The sequence below is a fragment of the Myotis lucifugus genome, unplaced genomic scaffold (genome assembly GCF_000147115.1).
Source record: "Myotis lucifugus unplaced genomic scaffold, Myoluc2.0 scaffold_695, whole genome shotgun sequence".
Classification (NCBI taxonomy): domain Eukaryota; kingdom Metazoa; phylum Chordata; class Mammalia; order Chiroptera; family Vespertilionidae; genus Myotis; species Myotis lucifugus.
The window spans coordinates 113,226-139,405 of record NW_005871743.1 but is presented as its reverse complement, the minus strand read 5'-3'; the positions used below and the strand labels follow the sequence as shown (position 1 = coordinate 139,405).

At 49.7% G+C, this 26,180-nt stretch overlaps 2 protein-coding genes, 1 non-coding gene and 1 pseudogene across 3 annotated transcripts in view; all 4 read left to right on the top strand.

Moving 5' to 3' along the window:
• TRIM3 (tripartite motif containing 3) overlaps nucleotides 1–8,361 on the top strand; it is a gene marked incomplete at its 5' end in the record, with an annotated part of 10,020 nt that extends 1,659 nt beyond the window's left edge. The window contains 8 exon segments of the mRNA XM_006105571.3: nucleotides 11–259; nucleotides 262–570; nucleotides 698–801; nucleotides 5,728–5,895; nucleotides 6,079–6,247; nucleotides 6,491–6,561; nucleotides 7,525–7,665; nucleotides 7,792–8,361. Coding sequence (XP_006105633.1) covers nucleotides 11–259; nucleotides 262–570; nucleotides 698–801; nucleotides 5,728–5,895; nucleotides 6,079–6,247; nucleotides 6,491–6,561; nucleotides 7,525–7,665; nucleotides 7,792–7,944 — 1,364 coding nt within the window.
• A 1,019-nt stretch (nucleotides 8,362–9,380) lies between these two features.
• Nucleotides 9,381–9,808, top strand: LOC102421638 (annotated as a pseudogene).
• A 6,591-nt stretch (nucleotides 9,809–16,399) lies between these two features.
• LOC111823809 lies at nucleotides 16,400–16,540 on the top strand. Its single transcript, XR_002826914.1, has one exon. It is a non-coding gene; the product is annotated as a small nucleolar RNA SNORA48 (small nucleolar RNA).
• Nucleotides 16,541–18,177: 1,637 nt separating this feature from the next.
• HPX (hemopexin) lies at nucleotides 18,178–26,180 on the top strand. Its single transcript, XM_006105556.3, has 10 exons — nucleotides 18,178–18,274; nucleotides 18,400–18,464; nucleotides 18,564–18,635; nucleotides 18,812–18,927; nucleotides 20,534–20,687; nucleotides 21,368–21,580; nucleotides 21,822–21,953; nucleotides 25,300–25,430; nucleotides 25,515–25,677; nucleotides 25,816–26,180. Exons 1-10 carry the CDS (start codon nucleotides 18,192–18,194, stop codon nucleotides 26,073–26,075), a joined length of 1,389 nt encoding a protein of 462 aa, XP_006105618.2. The 5' UTR covers nucleotides 18,178–18,191; the 3' UTR covers nucleotides 26,076–26,180.

The following is a 26,180-nucleotide window of genomic DNA, read 5'->3' as shown; positions in this document are numbered from 1 at the left end:
CTTCCCGGAGTGGCCATCGATTTTGCGCAGCTGGAACTGGTCCTGGAGGTCGATGTTCTGCGGCGATCGGTGCTCAATCTGGGTGCACTGCTCACAACGAGTGCCACCGTACACGATACGCTGGTCACGGGCGAAGGTTGCCCCAGGCGCTGGTGGGCCAGACCGCTCTTCACGGTCACTACCAAAGACAAAGATGGGCGGCTGGTGCGCACCGGCAGCGCCGAGCTGCGGGCGGAGCTCACTGCCCCCGACGGCACGCGCTGCCGGTGCCAGTGGTGGACCACAAGAACGGCACGTATGAGCTGGTCTACACGGCGCGCTCCGAGGGCGAGCTGCTCCTCTCCGTGCTGCTCTATGGCCAGCCGGTGCGCGGTAGCCCCTTCCGCGTGCGAGCCCTGCGACCTGGAGACCTACCACCTTCCTCGGACGACGTCAAGCGCCGCGTTAAGTCCCCTGGTGGCCCGGGCAGCCATGTGCGCCAGAAGGCGGTGCGGAGGCCCAACTCCATGTACAGCACCAGCGGCAAACGGAAGGACAACCCCATTGAGGATGAGCTCGTGTTCCGTGTCGGTACAGACGGCCGGGGGCGGAGCCAGGCAGGGGCGGGCTCAGGCAGGAGGCGGGGCGGAGAGGGCAGGGAGTTTCAAAATGACCTGCGAGTGAATTCTTTTGTTTTTCCCCCATCCCCTTCCCACAGGCAGTCGTGGAAGGGAGAAAGGCGAATTTACCAACCTACAGGGTGTGTCCGCAGCTAGCAGTGGCCGCATAGTGGTAGCAGACAGCAACAACCAATGTATCCAGGTGAGCGCTTGTCCAGCTCCCACACCACCAAAATACAGGTCCTCCAGCTACAGCCCCCTGAAAACAAACAAACAAACAAACAATAAACTGTATATAATATAGGTCTCCTCCTGAAAGATGTACAGTAATCGAAGCCTTACTTTAAAAAAAAAGCTTTTTATTTTTTCCAGCCCTACACATAGTACCATTTCTTAAAGAGCAATAAGTCATAGCACCGCCCTTTACCCACCCACTTGTAACCTCACCCCTACTAGCCACAAGGGTAACCATGTTCACAGGTAGGCCCCAGGGTTCACTGTGCTGGCAGTTCATAACTCCCAGGCCATAGCACAGCGCAGACCAGCTCCTGGACCTCAAAGGAGGTCCCCTCATTCTCCCTTCCCCTCTGTCTCCTCTTGAGCCTCCACCTGGCTGGCTAACTTTCTCCCTTTTCACCACCATGGATGCTGGCTCTGCCCTTCCCTGCTATGTCCCAACATACCTTCCTGGCTCCAGAATGGCTCCAGCTGCACCGGTCTCTGCAAACATCCGGTGGACTAGACAGTCAAACGGGGTTAACTTGTGAAAAGAGGTGTCTTCAGTGGCTAGACTACAGTGCACGCTCACAGATGGTCCTGCCCCTGGCCCTCCCAGCCCCTCACACACCTGATTAAGGCACCCGCCGCACAAATAGACATGGCCTCTGCTGCACTTCAAGCTCTTTAAAGCCAGAAAATGTGGTTTCCTCTTTTTATTCCTTGTAGTAAACCCAGCGCCCAGTGTGGTAGACACAGCGGAGCAGTTAAAAGCCCGGGCTCTGAAACCAGACACCTGGGCTTGAATCCTAGCTCTGCCACTTACTGACAAGTCATGTGACCTCTCTCAGCTTCAGTTAACTCATGTGTAAAATTAGGAAAAGAATACCTCAGAGGGTCGCCGGAAGCATTAAATGGCATAATGTACTGTGCCTGACACCTAGTGAACCTTCTAATGTTAGTTACAAATATCACTGTCCAGGTGGCGGCTGTCAACAAAAGCCAGGAGGTGGGGAGTGCTGGAGGGGGTTGTACAGGGAACTGGAAGGATTCCCAAAGGAGCTGGAGGTAGATTACGATTAGGAGCCAAGTAGCTGAGGTCACATTGAGTTTATGCTGTGTGGGATTGTTTGTGACTACCCTGAGCTTCAGTTCATGGAAACACTTTATCAGGGAGCAAAACTGTTCCCTGAAGATCCTTACTTCGCAACACGTATAAATTTACGCTTCTTCCTGACCCAGCCTGAGTACCCCGTCATAGATCCAGCTCTGCCAAAAGCCTGTCGCTTCAATGTCAGATCCCACCTGGCTCCTGCGTGCCACCTACCAGGCTGCAAATGCCACGAGCTCTTCCATGACCATATTCCCAGTCCTGTATTTCCAGCCAGCCCTTATTCCCACCCTATTCCTAGGAGCGGAGGAGTGGAGAGGCCCCGTTCAGCACAGGGAGGTATTTGGACGCAGCCTGGATAGCGAAGAGGAGATGGGAATGGGGGTGGTGCTGAGGCCCTACTCAGTCACTTCCTCTACCCTCTAACTCTTTTCCTGCTCCTTATGCCAGGGATGCTTTCTGGCACAAATGCTGAGATTTGGGAAACCTTCCCTACTGTGCTTGCACACGAGCTCTCACATGCCGAGTGACGTGTGCCACTTTGTCTCTTTGATGAGGAGCTGTGCTTGTCCACTGTTTCAGGGTGGGGGGAACTGAGAGGTAGGGCCTGATGTAGCCCCCCTCCCTTCCAAACACTAATAGTCCTATAGCAGTCTCCCTTGCTCCCACTCCCACCTGCACTCCATCTACCCAGTTGCTAGGAACCTGACTTGGATTCCAAAGCGGAGTTTCTGCTTCTCTTACTCTGGGGGCCTCAGGCCTGGTAGGGGCTGGTCTCCCAGATGGACTGTGACCTGCACCCCTCAGTTCATGAGAATTGGGCTCTGCGTGAACTTTTCCTCCTTTGGACCCATTTATGGTGGAGGCTGAGTGAAGAATTCAATTTGCATATTTGGTTTGACAATTTGAGTAACTGTCTTAGTCCAGAAATTTTATCAGCTCATTTCCTTCAGGCAGAATATTAATCATATTCTCCTCTGAGCTCCTCAGCCTTTTGCTATAAACACTTTCAGACTTTACCAGAATCACCGGCTTGTTTAATTTTGTTTCAGTCTCTCTTCCCTACTAGGCTCAGGTCCCGAAGTTACTTAGTGCTACTGTGATACAGCAGAGAGATGTTAAAGACCAAACTAGGGCACCAGCAGATTTCAGAGATGTTAAGGAAGCAAATACGGCAGGTTTTGATGAGCCATCAGATGTCAAGGAAGAGGGAGGACTCAGGAATGGCAGGACTTGGTGCACTGGGTCGGTGGTGTTGCAATTCAGGAGCAGGTCTAGATATAAGTTGATGAATTCCCTTTTGCACGTGTTGAGTTTGAGTGTGTCATTCAAGTGGAGATGTTTAGCTGTGATCTGAGATTGAGCTGAGGAATTCACTCATTTGTTGAATGTCTGTTAGGTGCCAGTTGCTTTACCTACAAATGCAGCAGCAAAGAACAGACACGGTTCCTGTCCCACCTGCAACTTTCTTAGAAGGGGACAAAGATATTTAGTTACGGAAGTGATGGTTGTTATGACAAGAACTATAAAGCATACATCACAGAGACCTAACTGTATGTGTATACACTGATTCAGGGGATGGAGTTGGTCATTAAAGGCTTCTCTCAAGAAGTGACTTGGAAATTCTGAGAATTGAAAGATGAATAGGAGTTGGCCAGATAGATATAAGGGGTGGGATAGGGTAGGACAGGATGAGTAAGACACCCCCCACACCCCACAAACCTCTTGAGTTTTGAGCTGGAAACCAAGCTACTCAGACTGGAGAAGGTACATGCATAATCTCACTGCTGATCTGGGGGAACCTTTTAGTCTCTCTCACATCAACTCTCCAATCTGTGATCCTTCCCTTCGCATGCTAGCAAGTGCTGTCCCACCGCAGGGTACTAGAGCAGAAGGGGTGAGGGCATAGTAGAAGGTCTACATCAGCAGGGAGTGATGTCTCAAGGTCGGACCAGTTCAAACAGGCTTTTCTGTCCTGCTAAATCGACATGGGTATTGCGGTGGGGGTGGGGGTGGGGTAGGGACAGGGGCCCAGTCCACTAAGGAGGGAGCAGGTCTGGATAAACTAAGGCCAAGGCCCAGAACTTGAGTTAGCCAAGGCTGCTGCTCCTGGCTCTGATTCCTCTTATGTCCCTAGAGCCTGTAACAAAGCAGTGTGTGGGACTTCTGCAGTAAGTGGTGAGTAATGTCTTGGCTGCAAAGGAGAAGCAGGAAGGCTTAGCTGTAAAGGAAAGGAGCACTAAACGAGGTGCTTTTAGGATGGAGAACCCTGAGTATGTTGATGGCTAAGGTCAAGGAGATAGAAGAGTGAGAAAGGTTGAAAGGTTCACTCTGTCCAGGAGGAAGGTTGCCTGGTCAGCCCCATATCCTGGAAGGGCTAATCCAAGTCCATTTCCCTCACCTCCCTCCCTTTCTTGTCTACTGCCAAGTTTGTTCAATCTACCTACTATATGTCTCTTGAGTCCATCTGCTGCCCTCTAGCAGTGCCCTGGTCCAAGTCGTCATCATTTCACACCTGGACCACTGCAGCAGCCTCTGACTGTGTGGCCAACATCCAGTCTTGACTCCTCCCTGCAACCAGAGTGCTCTTTCTTACAAACCCTAAGGTGTTTTTTGCAGACACTACCAAACAGTTCTCTAATTCCAGTGGACATTGACCATGTTTTCTTTGAATTTAACTCAATTCTGACACTATGAAGCCTGTACTGTCTCCATCTTACAAAGGAAGAATCCCTCAGCCTCCCAGACTGCACCCACCCAGACACCAGTTGCAAGTCAGGTTGTTACCTGCTATAAATTGGAAGTTTCCACAACCCCCCTTTGGGTTCGATTAATTAGATAGAGAGGCTCACAGAACTCAGAGAAACATTTGCTTAGGTTTACCAGTTTACTGTAAAGGGTCTGATCAAGGACACAGATGAGCAGCTAGATGAAGAGGTACAGAGGGCAAGAAGAGTCCCTAGTGCAGGAACTTCTGTCGCTGTGGAATGGGGGTGCCCCATCCTCTCAGTACCAACCCAGAAGCTCATCAAATCTTGTTGTTCAGGAGTTTTCATATAACTTAATTTGTGTGCACACACACGCACAACCCTTCCCAGAGGGTGGATAGGGCTGTAAATTCCAATCCTTTACTCATTTGGTCTTTCTAATGACCAGCTTCATCCTGAGGCTATCTGGGGTCCCCACCCTAAGTCACCGCAGTTGCCTAAGCTCAAAAGGGGCCCCTTATGAATGACAAAAGACAATCCTATCACTCAGGAAATTCTCAGGCTTCGAGGAGCTCTGTGACAGGCACTGGGGACAAAGACCACATAGATGTCTTATTATACCACAAAAGCAAATCTCATCTTGTCACTCCCTGCCCACATATTTTCAGTGAATCCCCATTACATCCAGGATAAAACCTGACCCGTGTTGTACACGGATGAGCAGGGCCCATGCTGGACTCTGTGCTGTTTATACACTGTCCACTGCTTAAATGCCTTGCCTCCTGCTTTACTGGCCAACTTCGGTTCATCTGTCAGCATCCTTTTAGACTTAGCTCAGATTTCCTCTTCTGGAACCCTTCCTGATCACTCCCCCTCAACCCTTTCATATTCCTACAGTCCTATTCCCACCTCTGCTGCATGTCCGCTAGGTCTGCGGCCATGTCTGATGCTTCTCTGTGCCCTACATGGTGTCATTAGTCCTTGCTGAATGACTGAATGAATGGGGATCTCCTCCCTCAGGATCCTGCTCCCTTCCCTTTGTGCCCACAGTCTCTCCCCTCCTTCCCCTCCCTCCCTTGATCCTGTGCTCCAGGTTTTCTCCAATGAAGGCCAGTTCAAGTTCCGCTTCGGGGTCCGAGGGCGCTCGCCTGGACAGCTGCAACGACCCACAGGTGTGGCAGTGGACACCAATGGAGACATTATCGTTGCAGACTATGACAACCGTTGGGTCAGCATCTTCTCCCCTGAGGGCAAGTTCAAGGTGAGAAACTTACTGTCACTACACTTTGCACCCCCGGTGATCAGCTGAAGTGACCATTCTAGTGTCCCCTGGTGGTTGGGCCTGGATTGGTCCATCCCCAGCCCAAGATTCTGCTTTGGTGCCAGGCTGGGACGGTGCTCCCCACCAGGCAGGATAAAGACCCTAATGCTCATCTCCTTCCAGACCAAGATTGGAGCTGGCCGCCTCATGGGCCCCAAGGGGGTGGCTGTAGACCGTAACGGACATATCATTGTGGTCGACAACAAGTCTTGCTGTGTCTTCACCTTCCAACCCAATGGAAAGCTGGTTGGCCGTTTTGGGGGCCGTGGAGCCACTGACCGTCACTTCGCAGGTATGAGAAGATAAGTCAGACATCTATTCCGATTCCCCAGTCCCAGGGAACCCCGGGGGATCCCAACTCTAAAGACCCCTCCTCCTGTGTCTTGGCTCTAGAGAACCCCATCCCTTCACTGGGCCTTAGCACCATCATCCCAGAGACCCCACCCCTCTCTTAACACCCCACTTTATCATCACAGGTATTCTTCCCCACCCCAGTATCCCAGCTACTGCCCTAGAGACCACTTTATATTTTCAGGGCCCCATTTTGTGGCTGTGAACAACAAGAATGAGATTGTAGTGACGGATTTCCATAACCATTCAGTAAAGGTCAGTGTCTTCCCTTGCCTCCCCCTTCCCCTGATCATTCATTGGCACTGTAAACATTTATGGCGTGGCTACTTTGACCCAGGCACTATGTCAGAAGTGATAGGGATACAGTCATGACTCAAGCAAATACTTTCCCTGTCTTCTTAGTTATAGTCTAGTAGAGAAGAGAAGAGTTAACTGGCATGTTACAATTTGATGAGATACGTTCAGTGATAAGGAAGTGTAGGGAAATGTGAGGGCATAGCAGGAGCATTTGGCTCAGGTGAGAGAGAATTACCTAAAGCACCAGTGGGAATTAACCAGAAGGAAGAGAAGGAGAAGAGGATTTGAGGCAAAGGGGACCAGAGGAGCCGAGAACTGGAGGTGGGAACCCTATGGTGTGTCCAAGAAACCACAAGTAGTTCAGACTGGGTTTGCAGAGATAAGTCTTGTGTGGCCTTTAAGGAGCTTGATCTCTTCCTACGAGTTCTGGGGAGTCACTGAAGGATTGCAGACAGGTGGGGTGATACAATCCCGTGTGTCTTAGATCACTATGGCTGGGGCAAGACTAGAGGCTGGACGATCTATCTTTGCAATAATCCAGATAAGGACCACTGCTGTGGCAATATATGTATATAGGATACAGACTTGGGGTAGAATCAATGATTGTGTCAATCCACTGGCTGTTGAGCAGAGGAGACGATGCAGTCGACCATGACTCATGGCCAAATGGGTGTTGCCAGTCACTGAAAGAGAAGTCAGAACTGCTTGCCTGGGGAAATGAACTATTAGATTTGATATGTCTGAGGGACATCAGCTGGAGATGTCCAGTAGCAGTGGGGTGCATGGATGGGAAGCCTGGAAAGAACTGAGCTGTAGCTGCAGACCTGAGGGTCCTCAGCCCTAGGGCTCCCCCCCACCTCCTCCAAGGCCCTGCCCTCTGTCTGAGGCCAGGTCCCCAGTCCCCAGCCTTTGCCCTGCCAGGTATACAGTGCCGACGGAGAGTTCCTCTTCAAGTTCGGCTCCCATGGTGAGGGCAACGGGCAGTTCAACGCTCCCACGGGAGTAGCTGTGGACTCCAATGGGAACATCATCGTGGCTGACTGGGGCAACAGCCGCATCCAGGTGAGTAAGGCCCAGGGACCGCATGAAGGTGAGGTGTCCTGCTGTTCCCCATGCACACATCCCCTCCCCCCAGTAAGCATCTCACCAGCCCGATCTCAGCTCTCCTCATTCTCCACTCATCCCCAGGTATTCGACAGCTCTGGCTCCTTCCTGTCCTACATCAACACAGCTGCAGAGCCACTGTATGGCCCACAGGGCCTGGCCTTGACCTCGGACGGCCACGTGGTGGTGGCCGATGCCGGCAACCACTGCTTCAAGGCCTATCGCTACCTCCAGTAGCTGCACAGGGGCCCTGCCTGGCTCATGGAGGGACGGACATAGGGGTGATTGTTCAGGAGTGTCTGGCCCACAGCTGGGCCAGACCTGGCAGCACTGAATGTGGGCTGTGGGCGTGGGTGCGCCCAGTGCCCTCCCTCTCCCCTTCTCCCACCCCCACGGTTGCACTTTATTTATTCGGTTCTTGCTTTGGTGACTGGATGGGCCTGGACTGTGGTTCTAAGGACGTGTGCAGAGCTTCACCCTCCCCCCTTTACACACCTCCCCCGTCCCCTCAGTCTGCTCCCAACCCCAGCCTGGGGCCAGAACAGCCTCTTACTCCAGGGCAGAAGTCCCTCTGGTTGTCTCCCTACCACCCATACACACTGACAGAGACAGCAATACCCCACCCCCATATTAAATAAATGTGTTCGCCACGTGCTTTTGTTGCTTTCTTGTGGAGTGGGGCTGTGAGGGGATGGGATGGTGGGACTGGCTCTGGACTAAAAAGTAGGCAAGCAGGCAGGCATGACACCCAGATTCCTAAGTGGGTCCTGATGTTTTGAAGCTTCAGGAGGGGAGAGCAAGGAAGGGCGAACCCCTGGATCCTGAGCCACTTGCTAAATCCCCACCCCAGGCCCTGCATCTTCTGCAGAAATAGTAAGTCCTGTGTCTCCCTGCCCTGGTGCTGAGAGGAGCCTGGGAAAATGGTCCTTGCCCTGACCACAGCCAGCGCCTGCAGGAAGAACAGTCAGGTACGACAGCAATCCTGATGCCCAGGCCTGGGTTGGAGACCTGGGGCTGGCCCAGGTGGAAGCTGGGTGTGGGAGGCTCCATGGCCAATTTTAGAGTTTGGTCCGGAAGCCCCGAAGCCCTGTTCCATCCTCCTGCTCTCCATCCCAAGATTGCTGCTTTTCCCCACATTGGAACGAGGGTTCTAGCACCGACTCCTGAGCTCTAGTCTGTCAGGGTTTGGCTGCCAATTCCAGAGCTAATTACAACCAGCACTCTGATTTGGGAGGTGGGGACTATGATTCTCTCTCTACAAAAGGCTGAGGCTCAGAGAAACAGGGCATATTGCTAATGAAGAGCAGAGCCCAGACCTGAACCTGTAGCTGTTGTGCTCCTAACTGTAAGTTGCAGCACTTACTCATTCTTCTGCCCCCCGCACCCAGCCTGGTGACTGGCAGAGAAGGCCCTGTGGAGCTTATAGTTTACTGGTGAAGACAGGCAACCAAGTAAACACATGGAACTAAATGTGCAGTGACAGTTGGGTTAAAGCCGGGAAGGAATAGGATGCAATAAATAATGTAAAGAATATGGTGTTAAGGAGGGTGGGCAAGGAGGGCCTCCTGGAGCAGTGACCTGCAGGTTGGGAGAGACAGGGCGGGGAGGGAGCCAGCTGTGATAAGAGCTAGAGCTCCCTTTCCAATGGCGGAGTCTGGAGAAGATGCTCAGAAATGGCACCTCGCAGGGGGAAGGAAAGGAGGAAGAACAGGTCTTAGGTGGCTGAAGGAGAATGCATTTGGTGTCTGTCACATCTTTACGTGCTTCCATGACACTTTTGTCCATGTCACCGATCTTTCTGGCAAGGAAACCATCTGCCATGTGACTGGTGGGACGAAGGTAAAGGCTGACCGAGATGAGTCCTCTCAATATGGCACCCTGTTGGCTACCTAGAGTGTGGCCCAGAGGCTCAAGGAGCTGGGCATCACTGCCCTCCACATCCAATTCCAGGCCACAGGAGGAAATAGGACCAGGATCCCCTGGACCAGGGGCCCAATCAGCTCTCAGAGCCCTTGCCCACTAGGGACGAAGATGGCAGATTGAAGATGTCACTCATCCCTCCAATGGCACCCACAGGAAGGCAGGTCACCTAGGTCACTGAACAGGACTGTTCAACTTATTGGTTTCTCTTAATAAATTGCCTTTGTATGAGCTAAAAACAAAAAAGAGAGATTTCCAGACAAAGGAAGAACAGGTACGAAGGTCCCGAGGGATCAAGATCTGGGTGTTGAAAGACCCGAAAGGAGGCCAGGGTGATTGGAGAGGAAAGTGAGTGGAATAAGAAAAGCAACCCGTTTGGAGTCAGGCCTGAGTTGGATCATTTAACTCAGGTAGAGTTTGGATTGATTTGGAGTATAACAGGAAACCGTGGAAAAGTTTAAGTGATAAGGATGAAAGGATGCCTAATGGGATAAACTGGCAGCTAGACAGTGACTCTGTGGGGTGGGGAAAAAAGGATGAAAAGCAAGAAAATTGTACATCTCTAAACTCCTTTTGAAGACCATGGATAACTTAAAACCACCTATGGAATTCCAGTTCTAGGAATATTTTCCAAGAAAAGAATTGGTCAAAGGCACAAAAAAGTGCATGCACCCATGTTTATTACAGCTTTACTTAAAATAGAAAAATACCACCCCCTCCCCAAATCTAAATGTCCATCTGCAAGAAATGGTTATACTAGTATAAAGTTTTGCTTAAACATATAATGGAATTGTATGTACCCTTTAAAAATGCTGATATCTGACATACACTATTAAGACAATGAAGTTTTATAAAATCATATCTTCATTTTATTTATTTAATATATTTTATTGATTTTTTACAGAGAGGAAGGGAGAGGGATAGAGAGTTAGAAACATCGATGAGAGAGAAACATTGATCAGTTGCCTTCTGCACACCCCCTACTGGGGATGTGCCCGCAACCAAGGTACATGCCCTTGGCCGGAATCGAACCTGGGACCCTGCAGTCCGCAGGCTGATGCTCTATCTACTGAGCCAAACTGGTTAGGCCTCACATCTTCATTTTAAAAAGGATGTTGTAAGAATAGAAAAAGGCTGGGATAGATAAAATGTGAATAATGGTATCCTCTGGTTAGTAGAATTTAAAATGACTTTTATCTTCAAGAAAGAAGTCTTTTAAGTAGGAGTATAAGGTGGTTTCAGATATGCTTTTGAAGATGACCATGGTTGCTACAAAGAATGAATTGTAGAGGGGAAGGCGAAGCAGAGAGACAGGCCTATTTCCATAGTTAGACGAGAAATGATGGTGTTTGCGCTATGAGGGAGGCAGAGAGAGGTGGACAGATTTTAGGTCTAATTAGGAAGTAGGAACAACAAGATTCAATATCGAACACATACAGTGTTTCAGGCATTGTGCTAGGTACTAAGAATATAGACGTGAATAAATCAGATAAAATCCTGTCCTGTTCATTAAGGCAGTGTGGTGGACAGTGGGGTGCTGAAGCTGGTTTGTACTGGCTTACAAGAGCTCGTCACATTTTCAGGAATTTTGACAGCTGGTTGTTGAAAACCAGCCATTATTAAAAATTGAGTTATGTAAACTTAAAATTAAATACATTTTGTTAAAGTCAAAGATAATAGCCCTGGGTCTCGTGGCCCAGTGGTTAGTGTGTCAGTCTGCACACCAAAGGGTCGTGGGTTCGATTCCTGGTGAAGGGCACATACCTGAGTTGCAGGTTCATCCCTGGCTTCACACAGGACACATGAAGAAGGCAACCAATCAATGTGTCTCTCTCACATTTGATGTTCTCTCCCCCCCCCCCCCCCGCCCTTCCTCCCTCCCTCCCTTCCACTCTCTCTAAAAATCAATCGGAAAATATCCTCAGGTGGGGATTAACAACAACAACAACAAAAGTAAAAGATAATAAATACTCAAAACTCATCACTTCCTAATTATTTTGCTGTACTTTACTCTGACCTGTGCTCTTGAGCTTGTTTACATCTGTCGGGTCTGCCTGGTGGAAATACTATATTGGAAGTAACATGTTACTGTGCTACTTTTTCTTCCAACTGCACATTTGGATGCCTTGTTGGCAGCCTGAAGATGGCTGTGATATTTACATCACAGAAATTAACAAATGCTACAGACCAGCCTTTGATCCTTCTGGAGAGCTGGCCCTGAGACATGTACCAGCGCACGCCTTGACAGGGCGGAGCGCACTCCCAGGAGTCAGGCAGCAGAGCTTCATCGTGGCTCTACCACTTGATAGCAGTGGGACTTGGCTAACATGCCTAATGGCAGTGTCTGTCCTCATTTGTAAAATGGGACTAATATTATCGTGTGTGTATATATATGTGTGTGTGATTTAATGAGATAAATCCTGTTAAGTGCTTAGCACAGTGCCAGGCACATACATGTGCCCATAGATATGAGCAAATCCTATATAATAAAAGTTTAATATGCAAATTGACCGACTAGCCGAATGACTGGTTGCTATGACATGTGCTGACCACCAGGGGGCAGACGCTCAATGCAGGAGCTGCCCCCAGCCTTCAGGCCCCGAAAGCCTGCCAGCCAACCTCTTGGTCCCTTCCCCCAGCCGGCAGGCTCTGATCGCCCAATGGGGAACAGGGAACATCAGGTGGCAGATGTGGGCGGTGCCAGGCCAAGGCCCCTGCCTTGCTGGTTGTCCCACACACAGAGGGTGACCAGCGGCAGAGGGTGGGGCTGGTGAGCGGGCAGAATGGCCAACCTCTTGGTCTCTCCCCCCCAGCCTGCAGGCTCCTATTGCATGATGGCAAATGGGGAACTAGGGGTGGGTGGCATTGGGGGGTGGGGCCAGCTGCTGGCAGCTGGGGAAGATGGCCCTCATTATAGGCCAAGCCTAGGGACCCTACCCATGTACGAATTTCGTGCGCTGGGCCTCTATATATAAAAGGCTAATATGCTAATTGTCCGACCATCCGACTGGTCGATATGATGCACACTGACCACCAGGGGGCAGACGCTCAATGCAGGAGCTTCTGAGCTGCAGTGACTTGGCAGAGGTGGTTCTCAGGTGACACATCCCAAAACCAGAGAGGAGGGAGCTAGATTCATCATGGAGCCAAGTGATTCCACCTTGGGCCGTGGGTTATGTTGTTGCTGGGGCACTGTTGGCCCTGAATCTGGTTTATTGCGCACTCGCATTTGTGTTCCACACCCTGTATGACAGCAACTTTGCAGAGTGCCCTCTCGCACTCCAGGACGCCTTGGGATGTCAGTGAGTGGGTTTCGGCCTGATCCCTGCAGGCCAGGCTGAGGGACCTCACCTGCTGGAGGGACCCCGCTCACTCCACAGACGCCAGGGAGGGACTGAGGGAGGTTGGCTCCAGGGCGTGTCCAGCCTGTGTCACCCAGTCCCGCCCCACTGGCCACCTTCTAATGAATTTCCTTTCAATGTGCACGAATCCGTGCACCAGGTTACTAGTTATTATTATAATGATTTACTCATAGAGAAGCAAGAATGGATGATGTAGGAAAGCCCATTATAGTCAGAGCTAGTAAAACTGCACATGTTGGAGGACTCATTTGGGAGCAGTGGGCTCTTTTTGGTGCCTGGAACTTTACCCCTAAGCTCTCTCAGTTTGGGGAAAGGACAGGTCCAGTCTCTAGTCTCTGCTTCCTGAAGCACACAGCCGGGCAGCAGGCCCAGCACACCAGCACTCAGTGGCCCAGGGGAAATGACTGGGGTCGGAGAGTGCGGATCAACAGCAGGGCAGGCTGGACGTGGCCATTCCAAGGGACAGTGAGTCAATGTTCAGCTTAGATGTGGCCCCTGGCAATGCAAGAGGAAGCTCTGTCCATGCAGACTCTCTGTAGGGGAAGCAGAAAGCTGCCTGTCAGGAGGACTGAGAAGACTACATGGAAAAGCAGACAGTTGGGATTTTCAGGGCTGGAATTCCCCAGAAAATCAAACAAGAGATTGAAGGCCCCCAACCCACCCTGGGCAGCAGAGATTTGCAGAGGAAGAGATTGTGCCACTGAGGGGAGGGAGGGAGAAAGACCGTGAGAGCCGATTTTGGGGAGGAAAAAACTCCTGGGCTCTGTCTCTGGTTGAAGGGTGGGAGCGCACTGACACCTGCAGCCTCCAGGGGGCGCTCAGGACCCAGTGAGGATAATCACTTTCTCTTCAGCTCAGGTCAGAGGGCTGGGAAGGACTCCAGGCAAGAATAAATGCCACCTCAACCGAGAAGAGAAGCAAGGCCAGCCCGATCTTGGATCCTCTGAGAAGAGTTGCCTTGTGCCCTGTGACCAGCACCAGATGGACAACATATCCACAACTTGGTTTCCAAACGGATAGTCCTCTGCCTGTCGGCTCCTGCTCAGAACTTGAGCTTCCCCCTGAGCTGCCTGCCCTGCAGAAGTCTCTGCTGAACTACTCCTGGGGCTGGCAGGAAGGCTCCTATACTGCTATCTAAGCCATCTTAGGGTAGACAAGCGAATTAGGACACAGTGAAAAGAGAACATAAAGCCCCCTTCTGCGATAGTTCAGGGGTGAGGGAACCAGAGCTGTGTGGGAAGAAGAGGCCAAGTGGAAAACCCGTCATCCAGTGCATGTGCTTTCTCCCCTCGAAGAGCCGCCACCGAGGGGAGGCTGCTGTGCCCCTGCACCAGCAGGTCGGAGCAGGGCCCTGATGAAATGACTACTAAAGACCCTCACTGTGTTTGTGTGTGTGTGTGTGTTTGGGGGGTGGGGGGCGCTCTTAGTGACTCGGTGTGAAAGCTTCCATCTCCCGGGGGTGAAAGCTTCCATCTCTGGAGGGAGGCTCAGTGAAAGCTGTAGGACACACAGACACCATTCTGGAGCTAAAAACAGTCGCTGAGGAGGGAGAGTTCAGGAAAGTTCTATAAGATTTTAGAGGCTGAGAGTGAAAGAAGAGGTGAGGGGGAGCCTGGGAGTAGTGGTTTCCAGGGCCTGGTGCCCAGCTGCTGGGTGGAGCAGGTCCAGCCAGGGTCGCCCTGCAGAGGGGAGAGAGTGGGAGTTGGGCATGTGCTGTAGGAGCCATGGCATTGCCCATGCTGCCAAGGGCTAAGGGAGTCCAGCTTTGTCCACTAACCAATGGGGAGGAATGAGGCTAACAAGGCACATTTGTAAGTCTGGAGAGGACGCTGAGCGTGATGGCAGAGCCGGTGACATGTTGTTCCAGAGGTCCCAGAAATCTTTGTTTTCCGGTTGGGAGGAGCCTTTGCAGAGTACAAAAGGGATGTGAGACCTTTGCTAAGGTTGTTTAGGGCAATGGTAGGGCGGCACAGGTGCCGGGGTTCTTGTCCCAGCATCAAGAAGGGTTCAGGAATCTGGAAAAGGGACTGTGCGTAGATGACAGGAATCCAGAGACTAATAAAGAATCCAGAGACGAGATATAATTTTGAAAGGCATTGGGGGTCAGAGGACCTTCAGCTAAAGGAACTAAAGACTCCCTCCTTGCTTTTATTAACACAATTTGTCCTAAGGCAAGGTGGAGATAATACACTTCAAAGGGTAAGGTTTCAAAGGGTACAGAAGCATTGTCAGTTTGGGGGAATTAGCCTAAGGCTGTACAGGTGTTTGGTCAGTAGGAGGCAATAACGTGTAGATTAAGATGCCCTTTAATTGTCTGGCAGCCACAATCAGTTTCCTATTCAGGTTTGGGGAAATGCCTTTAGCCATTCCCAACAGGTGACTACATGTGTGCCTCAACCCTGTTGAGTCCCCAAGTTTCATCAACCTTTTGATGAAACTCTTGAAATTATGACATGCTGGAATTGGCCTATGGCACACAGGGCCATCTGAGAGGGATCAGGACCCTTTCAAGCTGGACTAAGGAAATAGGGGTCCTGGAACCAGTCAGCCTGGCCCATAGCTGACTCTGCTTATATTTGTCTTTGGCCTCAGCAGGGAGTCTCAGATGGCAATGGGACAGGCTTTGGGAGAGGCCCTGGGAAGTACTGAAGATAGTAGGCACCAGAGATCCCAGGTGAGTCCCCAGGACTAGAGGAAGAGAGGGATGTGGGGCTGGGACACTGAGCCCTGTGACCAGCACTGGGATGGCCAAATGTGCACAGGAAAGAGAAACTAAACCATAAGATGAAGGACAGTGACAAGGGAACCTGTGACCCTTTGATCACAATAGGCCTTCCATCATAACAACCCCTGCCCAGGCCCTGATATTTCCCCTCACCCCAGGAGGAAAATTGCCAGTTATTTGTCTGCAACACTAGTCAGTACTTGAACTCCATTTTTTTCATTCAACAAATATTACTGAGCACCTATTATATGCCAGGTACTATTTGTAGTGGAGAAAATGTAATAGTATACAAATAAGTAGACAGATAAAATAACTTAAAATTTTAATAAGTGACATAAAGGAAACAAACATGGGTTTGAAATGGCTGGATAAGGTGGTCATGTAAGGCTTCATTGAGAAGATAGCATTTCAGCAAGAATTGGCTGTAAATATTGTGAAACCCATGACAGTTCTATTTATTCTATGATGGGTAAATAAAGCACTTTTTCCATATTGTGAAAAGTACCAAGAAAGAGTAATTACTAGCAGTGCTCTCTGGGAGAAAAACAACTTTTCCTGTCCCATTACGGTCAGTCCCTTCCCTCCCAGTGATTTTTTGTAAAGTTCTTTGCTACTGGGAGTAGGGCCAGGGTGGGAGTCGGACATTGATGGTGAAATCTTAATGACTTTTCAAGGGCAAAGCTGATGACCCAGTGTGCAAGGAGACACCTATTTGGAGGTGGTGTTCTTATAATAGTCAGGGGCAAAGCAGATGTATAGTCCTTAGTTCCTCCTAGCTTGTTGCCTGTCTTGGTGGCCAGAGCTGTTTCATGTTTGGGGCACTGAAAAGAAAAGAAAAGAAAAGAAAAGAAAAGAAAAGAAAAGAAAAGAAAAGAAAAGAAAAGAAAAGAAAAGCTGATAATGCTTGGGAATGCCCCAGAAAGGCCCTTAGTGGAACTTGGAAATAGCTGTTCTCTGAGTGTTTCTAAGTATGTTTGTGTGTGTGCTTGCTAAGTATATATAAGTATCAGGGTCTTTAGCTGTCTTGGAGCAGGGCTTGACATCTAGTACACAAAAATGGTAGTGTCCTTCTCTTCTTTCCTCCCCATTATAGACGTAAATCTAACCACAGAAAGGTGATCTTCAATCAGTCTACCCACTTCCTTAATCTTATGGGCAACCAGATCCATCACCAAGGTGATGAGAGTCACAACTAGGCATCAGTGGCATGGGCTAGTCACTGCTCAAAAGTCACTGGAGCCCTAGCTGGCTTGGCTCAGTGGATAGAACGTCAGCTTGTGGACTGAAGGCCCTGGGGTTGATTCTGGTCAAGGGCACAAGCCCAGGTTGCAGGCTTGATTCCAGTAAGGGGTGTGCAGGAGGCAACCAATCAATGATTCTCTCTCATCATTGATGTTTCTATCTCTCTTTTTTTTAAAAAATATATTTTATTGATTATTTACAGAGATGAAAGGAGAGGGATAGAGAGCTAGACACATCGATGAGAGAGAAACATCGATCAGCTGCCTCCTGCACACCCCCTACTGGGGATGTGCCCACAACCAAGGTACATGCCCTTGACCGGAATCGAACCTGGGACCCGTCAGTCCCCAGGCCGACTCTCTATCCAGTGAGCCAAACCGGTTAGGGCGATGTTTCTATCTCTTTCTCCTTTTCCTTCCTCTCTGAAATCCATCTCTATATAAAAGGCTAATGTGCTAAGTGTCCCTCCCACCGTCCAACTGATTGCTATGATGTGCACTGACCACCAGGGGGCAGACGCTCAATGCAGGAGAGCTGCTGAGCTGCAGTGACTTGACAGCGGTGGTTCTCCGGTGACACACCCCGAAACCAGAGAGGAGCGAGCCCTGATTCCTCAAGGGGCCACGTGATTCCACCTTGACCGTGGGTTATGTTGTTGCTGGGGCACTGTTGGCCCTGAATCTGGTTTACTGCACACTAAAGTTTGCGTTCCACACCCTATATGACAGCAACTTTGCAGAGTGCCCTCTCGCACTCCAGGACCCCTTGGGGGATGTTGGAGGGCTGGTTTCAGCCTGATCCCTGAAGACCAGGCTGAGGGACCTCACCTGCTGGAGGGACCCTCATCACTCCGCAGACACCAGGGAAGGACTAAGGGAGGTTGGCTCCAGGGCGTGTCTGATCCATCTCATCCAGCCCCGCCCCACTGGCCACCTTCTAATTCATTTCCTTTCAATGTGCATGAATCCATGCACCGGGTCACTAGTAAAAATATATTAAAAATAAAAAAGTCATTGAAGGGGGATGGGGCCTCCTGCCGGGAAGAGTTAGTCTTGGACTCAGATTTCTGTCCGGACCCTGACCTTATTTACACTGATGTAATCAGCCAATATTGGCCTAAACCTTAGAGATAGCTCATTCCCAGCAGGCTTGGAGGTGGGGCGGTGCTGTTGCCATCTCTATAAAGGGGGTTCAGCCAGGTGATGAGACCTGTCCTGTGGCCTCTCCAGCTCAGCATGGCTCGTGCACTGGGAACACTAGTTGCCCTGGGGCTGTTGAGCCTGTGCTGGTCTCTGGCCATTGCCCACCCTGTCACTTCGTGAGTAAAGCTGATGCTGGGGAAGGAGGACTGGGGTCTGGGCTAGAGCTGGACAGAGCCAGGTTTTAGGCCTGGGCAAGTTGGGGTCAGGAGCTAAGAAATACCTCTCTCTGCCTTCTCTCTAGGACTGGTTCCTCTGGGAGTGGAGCTGAAGGTGGGAATAGGAACCAGCTGGCCACAGACATGCGGGGTGAGGCCCCAACTCCCTGAGTGTGTCTATCTGTCTGTGTCTCTGCATTTTATCATCTGACTGGTCTTTTATTTTGTCATCTCCCCACCTTCACCTCAGAACTCTGCTCAGATGGCTGGAGCTTTGATGCTACTACTCTGAGTGAAAATGGGACCATGTTATTTTTTAAAGGTAGGAGAGGCTGGGGTTGGGGTATTTGAGACCTCAGACTTGGTCCCCTTCACCAAGGGTGTATCCAACTGTGGGAGATCTTGGGAATTACCTGAGAATATCGCCCACAGCTTCTCTGTGACTATCTCAGTAGATCAAAACTTTGTTCTTGGTCTCTCAGTGAGTGCATTTTTCAGGGGAGTACATGTGGACAGCTCACCACTGGGGCCGGGAGTTGATTTCAGAGAAGTGGAAGACCAGCTCCGTGGATGCCGCCTTTCGCCTTAATCAAGACAGTGTCTTCGTGATCAAGGTACTGCTGGGTCAAGGTCAGGGCTGGACCAGGAAGTGCTGGAATCTACATGAGAGACTCTCCCCCAAATGGCCCTGGCATACAGCCCTTACCAATAAGTTCCAGGTTTCCTCCCCCTGTGCCTTCCCTTCCTGAAAAAGCTCAGGCCAAGGCAGTGTGTGCATGTGAGCTTGGAAGGCACTGTATCCAAGGCTATTTTTTAGTTTTGATCTCCGTCCAGACCTCTCTGCCACTCCTCATACTCTTGGCCATCCTTTCCTTCATGGCAATTTCTTTCCTTGGCTTCTGTGACCCTGCATCTGGTCCTCTTCATAGGGTGGCTAGGTTGTTATACAACACAATGGCATGATGGATGAAGCCCAGGGGGTGAGTGACGGATGAAACCCAGCCTAGGGGGTGAGTGATGGATGAAATCCAGCCTACCATGTTCACCAAGGCATGTGCCCTGGCCCAAGCTGTCTGCTCAGAGGAAAGGGTATCTTCTCCTCACTTGCACAAAGGTGCTGTGAGGTTGGGGTGGCCCTCCCTGGCAGCGTTGTTTTCCCTCCTGCTTCTTTTCCTGCTCTTTCTCAGGTTTCTTATCCTTAGTCAGTCCTCAAATGTTCCTCAGAGATCCATCCCAACTCTTCCATACACCCTTCCTTGGTGATGTATACTAATGCCATGGCTTTGAGGACTCTTGTGGACGTCAGATCTGGAGTTCTCCCTGGAGCTCCAGGCATGTCTTTCCAATTTCATGGCAGACATCTTCGACTTAGATGTTCCATAGGTGCATCGCCCGAACTGAACTTAGTATCTCTCTTACGCACACAGGAACCCCTCCTCCTGTGTTCCCCATTTCAGTAAATGGCACCACCACATGCCGGTTCCTGCAAGCCAGGTGCATGTGGGTCTCCGGATCTGCCCCTTGGTTATCTTTTCAGGTTTATCTCCCATCCCCACCACACTCACTGCACCAGGCTCATGACACTACATGTATTTCTCTGAGCATGCTCTGTATGTGCTGCTCCCTCTGCTGGGGATACTCTTTCCACACTTGTCTACCTGGAAAATTCCTGCTTGGTTTTCAATTCTTGGCCCAAATGTGTCCTCCTCTGTGAAGTTTTGCAGGAATTCTCTAGGTAGATCAGGCATTCTCCCTATATTCCCAGTGCACTTCACATCCACCTTGGTGGCTACATGGCTGGGATGGTGGATCTTTTCTGCATTTGCATAGGGAACTCCTTGAAGGCAGAGACAGAGCCTTGTCATGCCTTTACCCCCTGTATCTGTGGTCATTCTTGAATTAATAAATGAATGAATAAATAAATGAACAAATGCATGTATACATAGATGAGTGATTACAGAATCACTATTTTTGGATTTTTGCCAGCACTAATGGTGTTGCAAGTAAGTGTGCCATGGGAGTGTCCGTTGTACAAAGCCAGATGTGTGTGTTATAGTAATAGTGATGGGTATGGGGACAGTCCATCTACAGATGGACTGGGAGTGTGGGGGGGCTGCAGGAGGATTTTGTGTAAGTGCAACAGATCAAAGATGCTGTGTGTAAATGCAGGATGGCAGTATGTGGGGAGCATAGTTCAAAACAGAGTGCTTTTGTATGCAGGGGGACAAAGTCTGGGTGTACCCTCCTAAGGAGAAAGAGGAGGAATACCCAAAGTTGCTCCAAGATGAGTTTCCTGGAATCCCATCCCCAGTGGACGCAGCTGTGGAATGTCACCGTGGAGAATGCAAGAGTGAGGGCATCCTCTTCTTCCAAGGTCAGTCCAGAATGAGAGAGGCTGGAGCAATGGTGGGTCGGTGGTGACAGAGGTAGTGGTAGGAACGGTGGTGGTAGTGGATTCACTATATGGCTCCCCAAGGAAGAAATGAAATAGGTCAGTTAGGATCTAAAGGTCAAGTAGGGGAAGTAGAGGAAGTTATCCTACGGAAGGTAACTGGGTATAATTCTACTAAAAATTCCTCATTGTTCCCCATGACCCTTAGGACAAATCTATGTTCCTTAGTCTTACATACAAGGTTCTCCATGACTAAGTCCCTATTGACCCTCCAGCCTTGACTCTCATCATACCCTGACCTTGAATATGAAGCTCCAGGAGCTCCATGCTGCTCCCTGTACATCCAATTTCCTTCATGCTTTCCTCTATCTAGAGTTCTGTCTCCTCCTCCCGTCTGCTTTATAACTCCTGCATCAGATTTTAGTTTAAGTATCACCTTCTCTGGGAATTTTCCCCTGACTCTTCCCACTGCCCTTGCTGAGCTGATCATGTGCACTTTGCTGTGGAATTTTACTGTATGATCACTCTCTTCAACTGTTTCCCTGCTGGGCTATCAGCTTCATGTAGCCAGGACCATGTCTGGTCCACCCTGGAGCCCAGTACAAGCATAAAGGAAGGGGCAGGCTGGCCTCACCGAATTCTTGTTGATTGATTGGACAAAGGTAACCACACGTGGTTCTGGGACTTGGCTACAAAAACCGTAAAGGAACGTGACTGGCCAGCTGTTTGGAATTGCTCCTCTGCCATTCGATGGATTGACCGCTACTTCTGCTTCCGGGGTAACCAATTCCTACGCTTCGACCCTGTCACGGGAGAGGTGCTTCCTAGGTACCCTCTGGATATCCGAGACTACTTCATGCCCTGCCCTGGCAGAGGTGAGAAAGCCGCAGCCCCTGGGACTCACTGGAATCTATCCATATGCCCAGCTCCCACCTTACCTCTGTGTTGTAAGACCTTGGCCCTTGCCCTAGCTCCATTTCTATTCTGGCTCTTACCAGTTGTCCTCGGCTAGTGGAAGCCTACACCCCATTAACCCCAATGATCTCTTCCACCTCAGGTTTCATTATGACCTCTGACCTCTGTCTTTGTTTCCCCTTGCCTATTTTTTCCTTCAAGGCCATGGACACAGAAACAGGACCAGCCCTGGAAATGGTACCCACCATGGCTATAAGGAGGTACGCTGTAACCCAGATGTAGTCTTGTCTGCACTGGTGTCTAACAACTATGGTGCCATCTATGCCTTCAGTGGTAAGAGATATCCCTAAGTCCCCCATCTCTGCCCTCTGCATCTCTCACTTCTTTCACGTGTCTACATCTCTGATGCATTTCCTTCATTTTCACCACTATGTCCCTTACTTTGTCCCTCGGCTTCCATTCTTAGCATATCTTTTTTTATTCCCCTTCTCCTCTGATGTATATTGTTCAACTTGCCCCTCATTGCCCAGGCCTCTAACTTCTGCCACCCAGTACCACCTACTCCTAGGCCGGTGACCTCTCCTGACCTCTCTGGGTCCCTTTGACTCCTTATATTACCTTTGCCCTTGCATGTCTTGCTGGGTCCTCTGGTGCCCCCTGAGCTTATCTTCACAAGCTCAGTCTTTTTCCAGGTTCCCAGAAGCTCCTGTCCAGGCTTCTGGGAACAACATTACCAGGGTATGAGATGTTCCAGTGCCAAAAAAAACATCCAAGAACTGTTGGGTCCCTCAGACCTTTAGAGATAGCTTCACTAGCCCGAGGAGGTTTCCTCTCTGAGTGACCAGTGGAGAAACCTCTCTTCAGACCAACAGCATTAATTGGTAAAAGCCATCTAATGATACCTTGGGATGCTCTTGGGTTAGTCGGCAGGTAATGACAGGTGTTAATCCACACCCAATAACAGTTACAAGAGAAAGAGTAAACAACCACATTACACAGCTCAAAACACATGTATGATCAGATACAAACGTAAAATAGAGATGAGAACATGGAGTAGTGAAAATCCTTTTTTGCTCCTAACCCTTGGACAACAAATCCTATTTAATAAAAGGTTAATATGCAAATTGACCAAACGGTGGAACAACCAGTTGCTATGATGCACACTGACCACCGGGGCAGACGCTCAACACAGGAGCTGCCCCCTGGTGGTCAGTGTGTTCCCATAGGGGGAGCGCCCCTCAGCCAGAAGCCAGGCTCACGGCTGGCGAGCACAGCGGCAGTGGTGGGATCTTCTCCCGCCTCCGCTGCAGGCGGGCAGTAAGGACCGAGGGGTCCCGGACTGTGAGAGCCCCGGACTGTGAGAGGGATGTCTGACTGACGGCTTAGGTCCTATCCTGGGGCAATCGGGCCTAAGCTGGTAGGCGAACATCCCCTGAGGGGTCCCAGACTGCGAATGGGTGCAGGCCGGGCTGAGGGACCCCCCTCCAGTGTATGAATCTCATGCACCAGGCCTCTGGTATGATCATATATAACTACCAAGCTATAATTAAAAATACACAGTCTCAAGATCATATCCCCACAACAGGAATGCAGGCTGTAATGAGAACATACATCCATGATGAAAAACACACCTGCAGTGAAAAATATAGACCTATACTGAGAATATATGCCAGAGTCAAAACACTTAAGTATCAGGAAAACATGCAGCTATGGTGAGTGCATGGGACCACTGGGAGGACACCCACACACACCCACACACTCACACACACACACAGAGGAAGAGAGAGAGATAGAGAGAAAACAGGGTCACAGGGACCACACAGAGATGTAGAGAGACCATAGAACCTTAAGGCCATGTGGCTGTGAATAGAATGCAGCTGAGCTCCTAAATCAAAAGTACAGTATTGTTAAATTGTAAGTCAGAAGATGTCTTAATCAATAAGCCAAATTTATTTGGAGTCTTGTTCATTTTCGCCAGCGCTAACGGGCGCAGCGGAACTCTCGCTTCGCAAATTCTGGGGCCCCATATGGTGCAAGTCTTTTCAATTTATATGTTTTTCAGCTCTTTGTTTTCCAAATTTGGAATGAGACTTCCGGAACTTCTGAGAAAAAGTCCTGTTTGCTGGGACAGGGCTGTGAGACCATATCTCAAGGCCTGGCCTGGCGCCAGCACTGTCTGAGGCATATTTTTATGGCCTCTCTGGAGTGGGGAGTAGTCTTATTTTCCCTATTATTTAAGCAAGCAAATGTTTACAGAGTATCAGGGTTAAAATTTTAAACAGCAGTTTTTATCCAAGATGGAGGTTACTATACTTCAGTATTAGGTATGTTCCCCTACGTTTCAGCTTCCATCTCTGGTTGGGACATGTATGGGAGGCAACTCATCCATCTCTCTCTCTCTCTCTCTCTCTCTCTCTCTCTCTCTCTCTCTCCTTCCCTCCCTCCCTCTCTAAAAATCAAGGAAAAGTATATCCTCAGGCGAGGATTTAAAAATGTATTTAAAAGAATGACAGTTTTTTGGGACTAGGTAGCTGGGTGATTAATGGTTCCTCTTTTAAAATTAGGAAAGATTAGGAGTGGGGCGGGAACTGGAATGAGGGGAGTTATGGGGCGGGGGGAGAGGAACAAATGTAATCTGAACAATAAAAATTTAATAAAAAAAAAAAGAATAAAAAAAAAGATTAGGAAAGGAATAAGTGTGTGTGTGTGTGTGTGTGTGTGTTTGTGTGTGTGTGTATGTGTGTGTGTGTGTGGTGAAAGCAGCAATCAGTTGAGACATATTGGGTTTTTGGTGCCTAGTGGTCCCAAATGGACAGGTCAAGTAGGCAGTTATGTTTGAGCCTAACATTCAAAGGATAGTCCTGTAGAGCTGTAGAGAACGATTGAAAGTCATCGGTATATAGCTGAAGAGAAGAATAGTCAACAAGACAAGAGGAACTTGGGAGAGTCAGGTATCACAGGAATCAAGATAAAAAAAAAGACATTTAAAGAGGGGAGTTGTCAGCAGTCAAATGTTGCTGAGAGATAGAGTAAGAGGAAGGCAGAGAATGAACCATGGACCAGTAGATTTGGCAAGTTGGAGGATACTGGTGCCCTTGAACAATTTCAATAGAGGAGGGAAACAGAAGTGTAAGTGAAGTAGGTTGAGAAAGTAAAGGTAAATGAGAGCTTAGACGAGTCGTTTAGTAAGTTGCTATGGAAAGGAGAGAAGAAAATTAAAGAGCTGCTCTGGCTATTCCCTCACTTTCCTGCCACCCTCCCCCCTGGGATTAGAGAATACAGCCAGAGTAGAACACTCCATGGAAGCTTGGAAGCTTGCTGTGGTGCTTCCCTTTTAACTTCTGGTCACTCTCTCCTTGTCTATAACATCTCTGCACATGGACATCTGAGATTAGTTGGAAGCCCCCAACAAACCCCATGATATTGGCCTTACCGGGCAACTTGGCCACTGTTCTTTATTCTTGCCCTTCTGTCAGGCCCCTGCTGACTCCAGTTCCAATCAGGCCACAATGCCCAACTTTGCCAAGTCCTTCTCTACTCCCTCTTATGTGTCTTCTTTCCTCTTGGCCTCTGGATGCATTCTCTCCTTCCTCTCAGGACTCACCCCTACATCTTCACTTGCCTCTTCACTTTCTGGCCTTTTACCACCAGCACTACAGGTGCCTTTGATACTCCACAGGGTCCAACTACTGGCGTTTGGACAGCAGCAAGGATGGGTGGCATAGCTGGCCCATTGTCCATCAGTGGCCCAAGGGTCCTTCAACAGTGGATGCTGCCTTTTCCTGGGATGATAAACTCTATCTGATCCAGGTATGTGTTAGGAGGGAGAGAGGCTTGAGGAAAAGACTGGGAGAATATCCAGCTCTATGCTGATTAACATCTCTTATCCTCCAGGGCACTCAGATATATATCTTCCTGACAAAGGGAGGCCATACCCTAGTAGATGGATATCCAAAACGACTGGAGAAGGAGTTAGGGAGCCCTCCTGGGACCAGCCTTTTGGCTGTGGATGCAGCCTTTATCTGTCCTGGGTCTTCTCGACTTCACATCATGGCAGGTGAGGGGCATCTGGGTGCTAAGGGGTGGCTTGTTCTACTACTTCTCCATAGCATGGATCACCATCAGGGCCTGAAAAGGGTTAGGTCAGGATTTCCATGATGTGGAAGCCATGTTATATCTGGTGCCTTCTTCACAGGACGACAGCTGTGGTGGCTGGACATGAAGTTAGGAGCTCAAGCGACATGGACAGAGCTTCCTTGGCCCCATGAGAAGGTTGATGGGGCCCTGTGCATGGAAAAGTCCCTTGGCCCCAACTCATGTTCTGCCAATGGCTCCGGCTTATACCTCATCGATGGCCAAAATTTGTACTGCTACAGCAATGTGGAGGAACTGAGTGCAGCCAAAGCCCTTCCCCAGCCCCTGAGAATGAACAGCCTCCTGGGCTGCAGTCACTGACAGGGCTTCTGATGTGAATCTGGCCCAGACCCTTCTCCCCATTTTCTTTACAATAAAACCAGAGGACTTCTTGGCTTGAATCAAGGGGCCTTGGTTGTGGAACAA

What these genes read in the sequence shown, in the direction of transcription:
- HPX (XM_006105556.3), top strand. Translation starts at nt 18,192, where the DNA reads ATGGCTCGTGCACTGGGAACACTAGTTGCCCTGGGGCTGTTGAGCCTG. An exon ending in GACCATGTTATTTTTTAAAG is followed by an intron (nt 18,636 to 18,811) that starts GTAGGAGAGGCT and finishes TGCATTTTTCAG; the next exon opens with GGGAGTACATGTGGACAGCT. An exon ending in ATAAACTCTATCTGATCCAG is followed by an intron (nt 25,431 to 25,514) that starts GTATGTGTTAGG and finishes CTTATCCTCCAG; the next exon opens with GGCACTCAGATATATATCTT.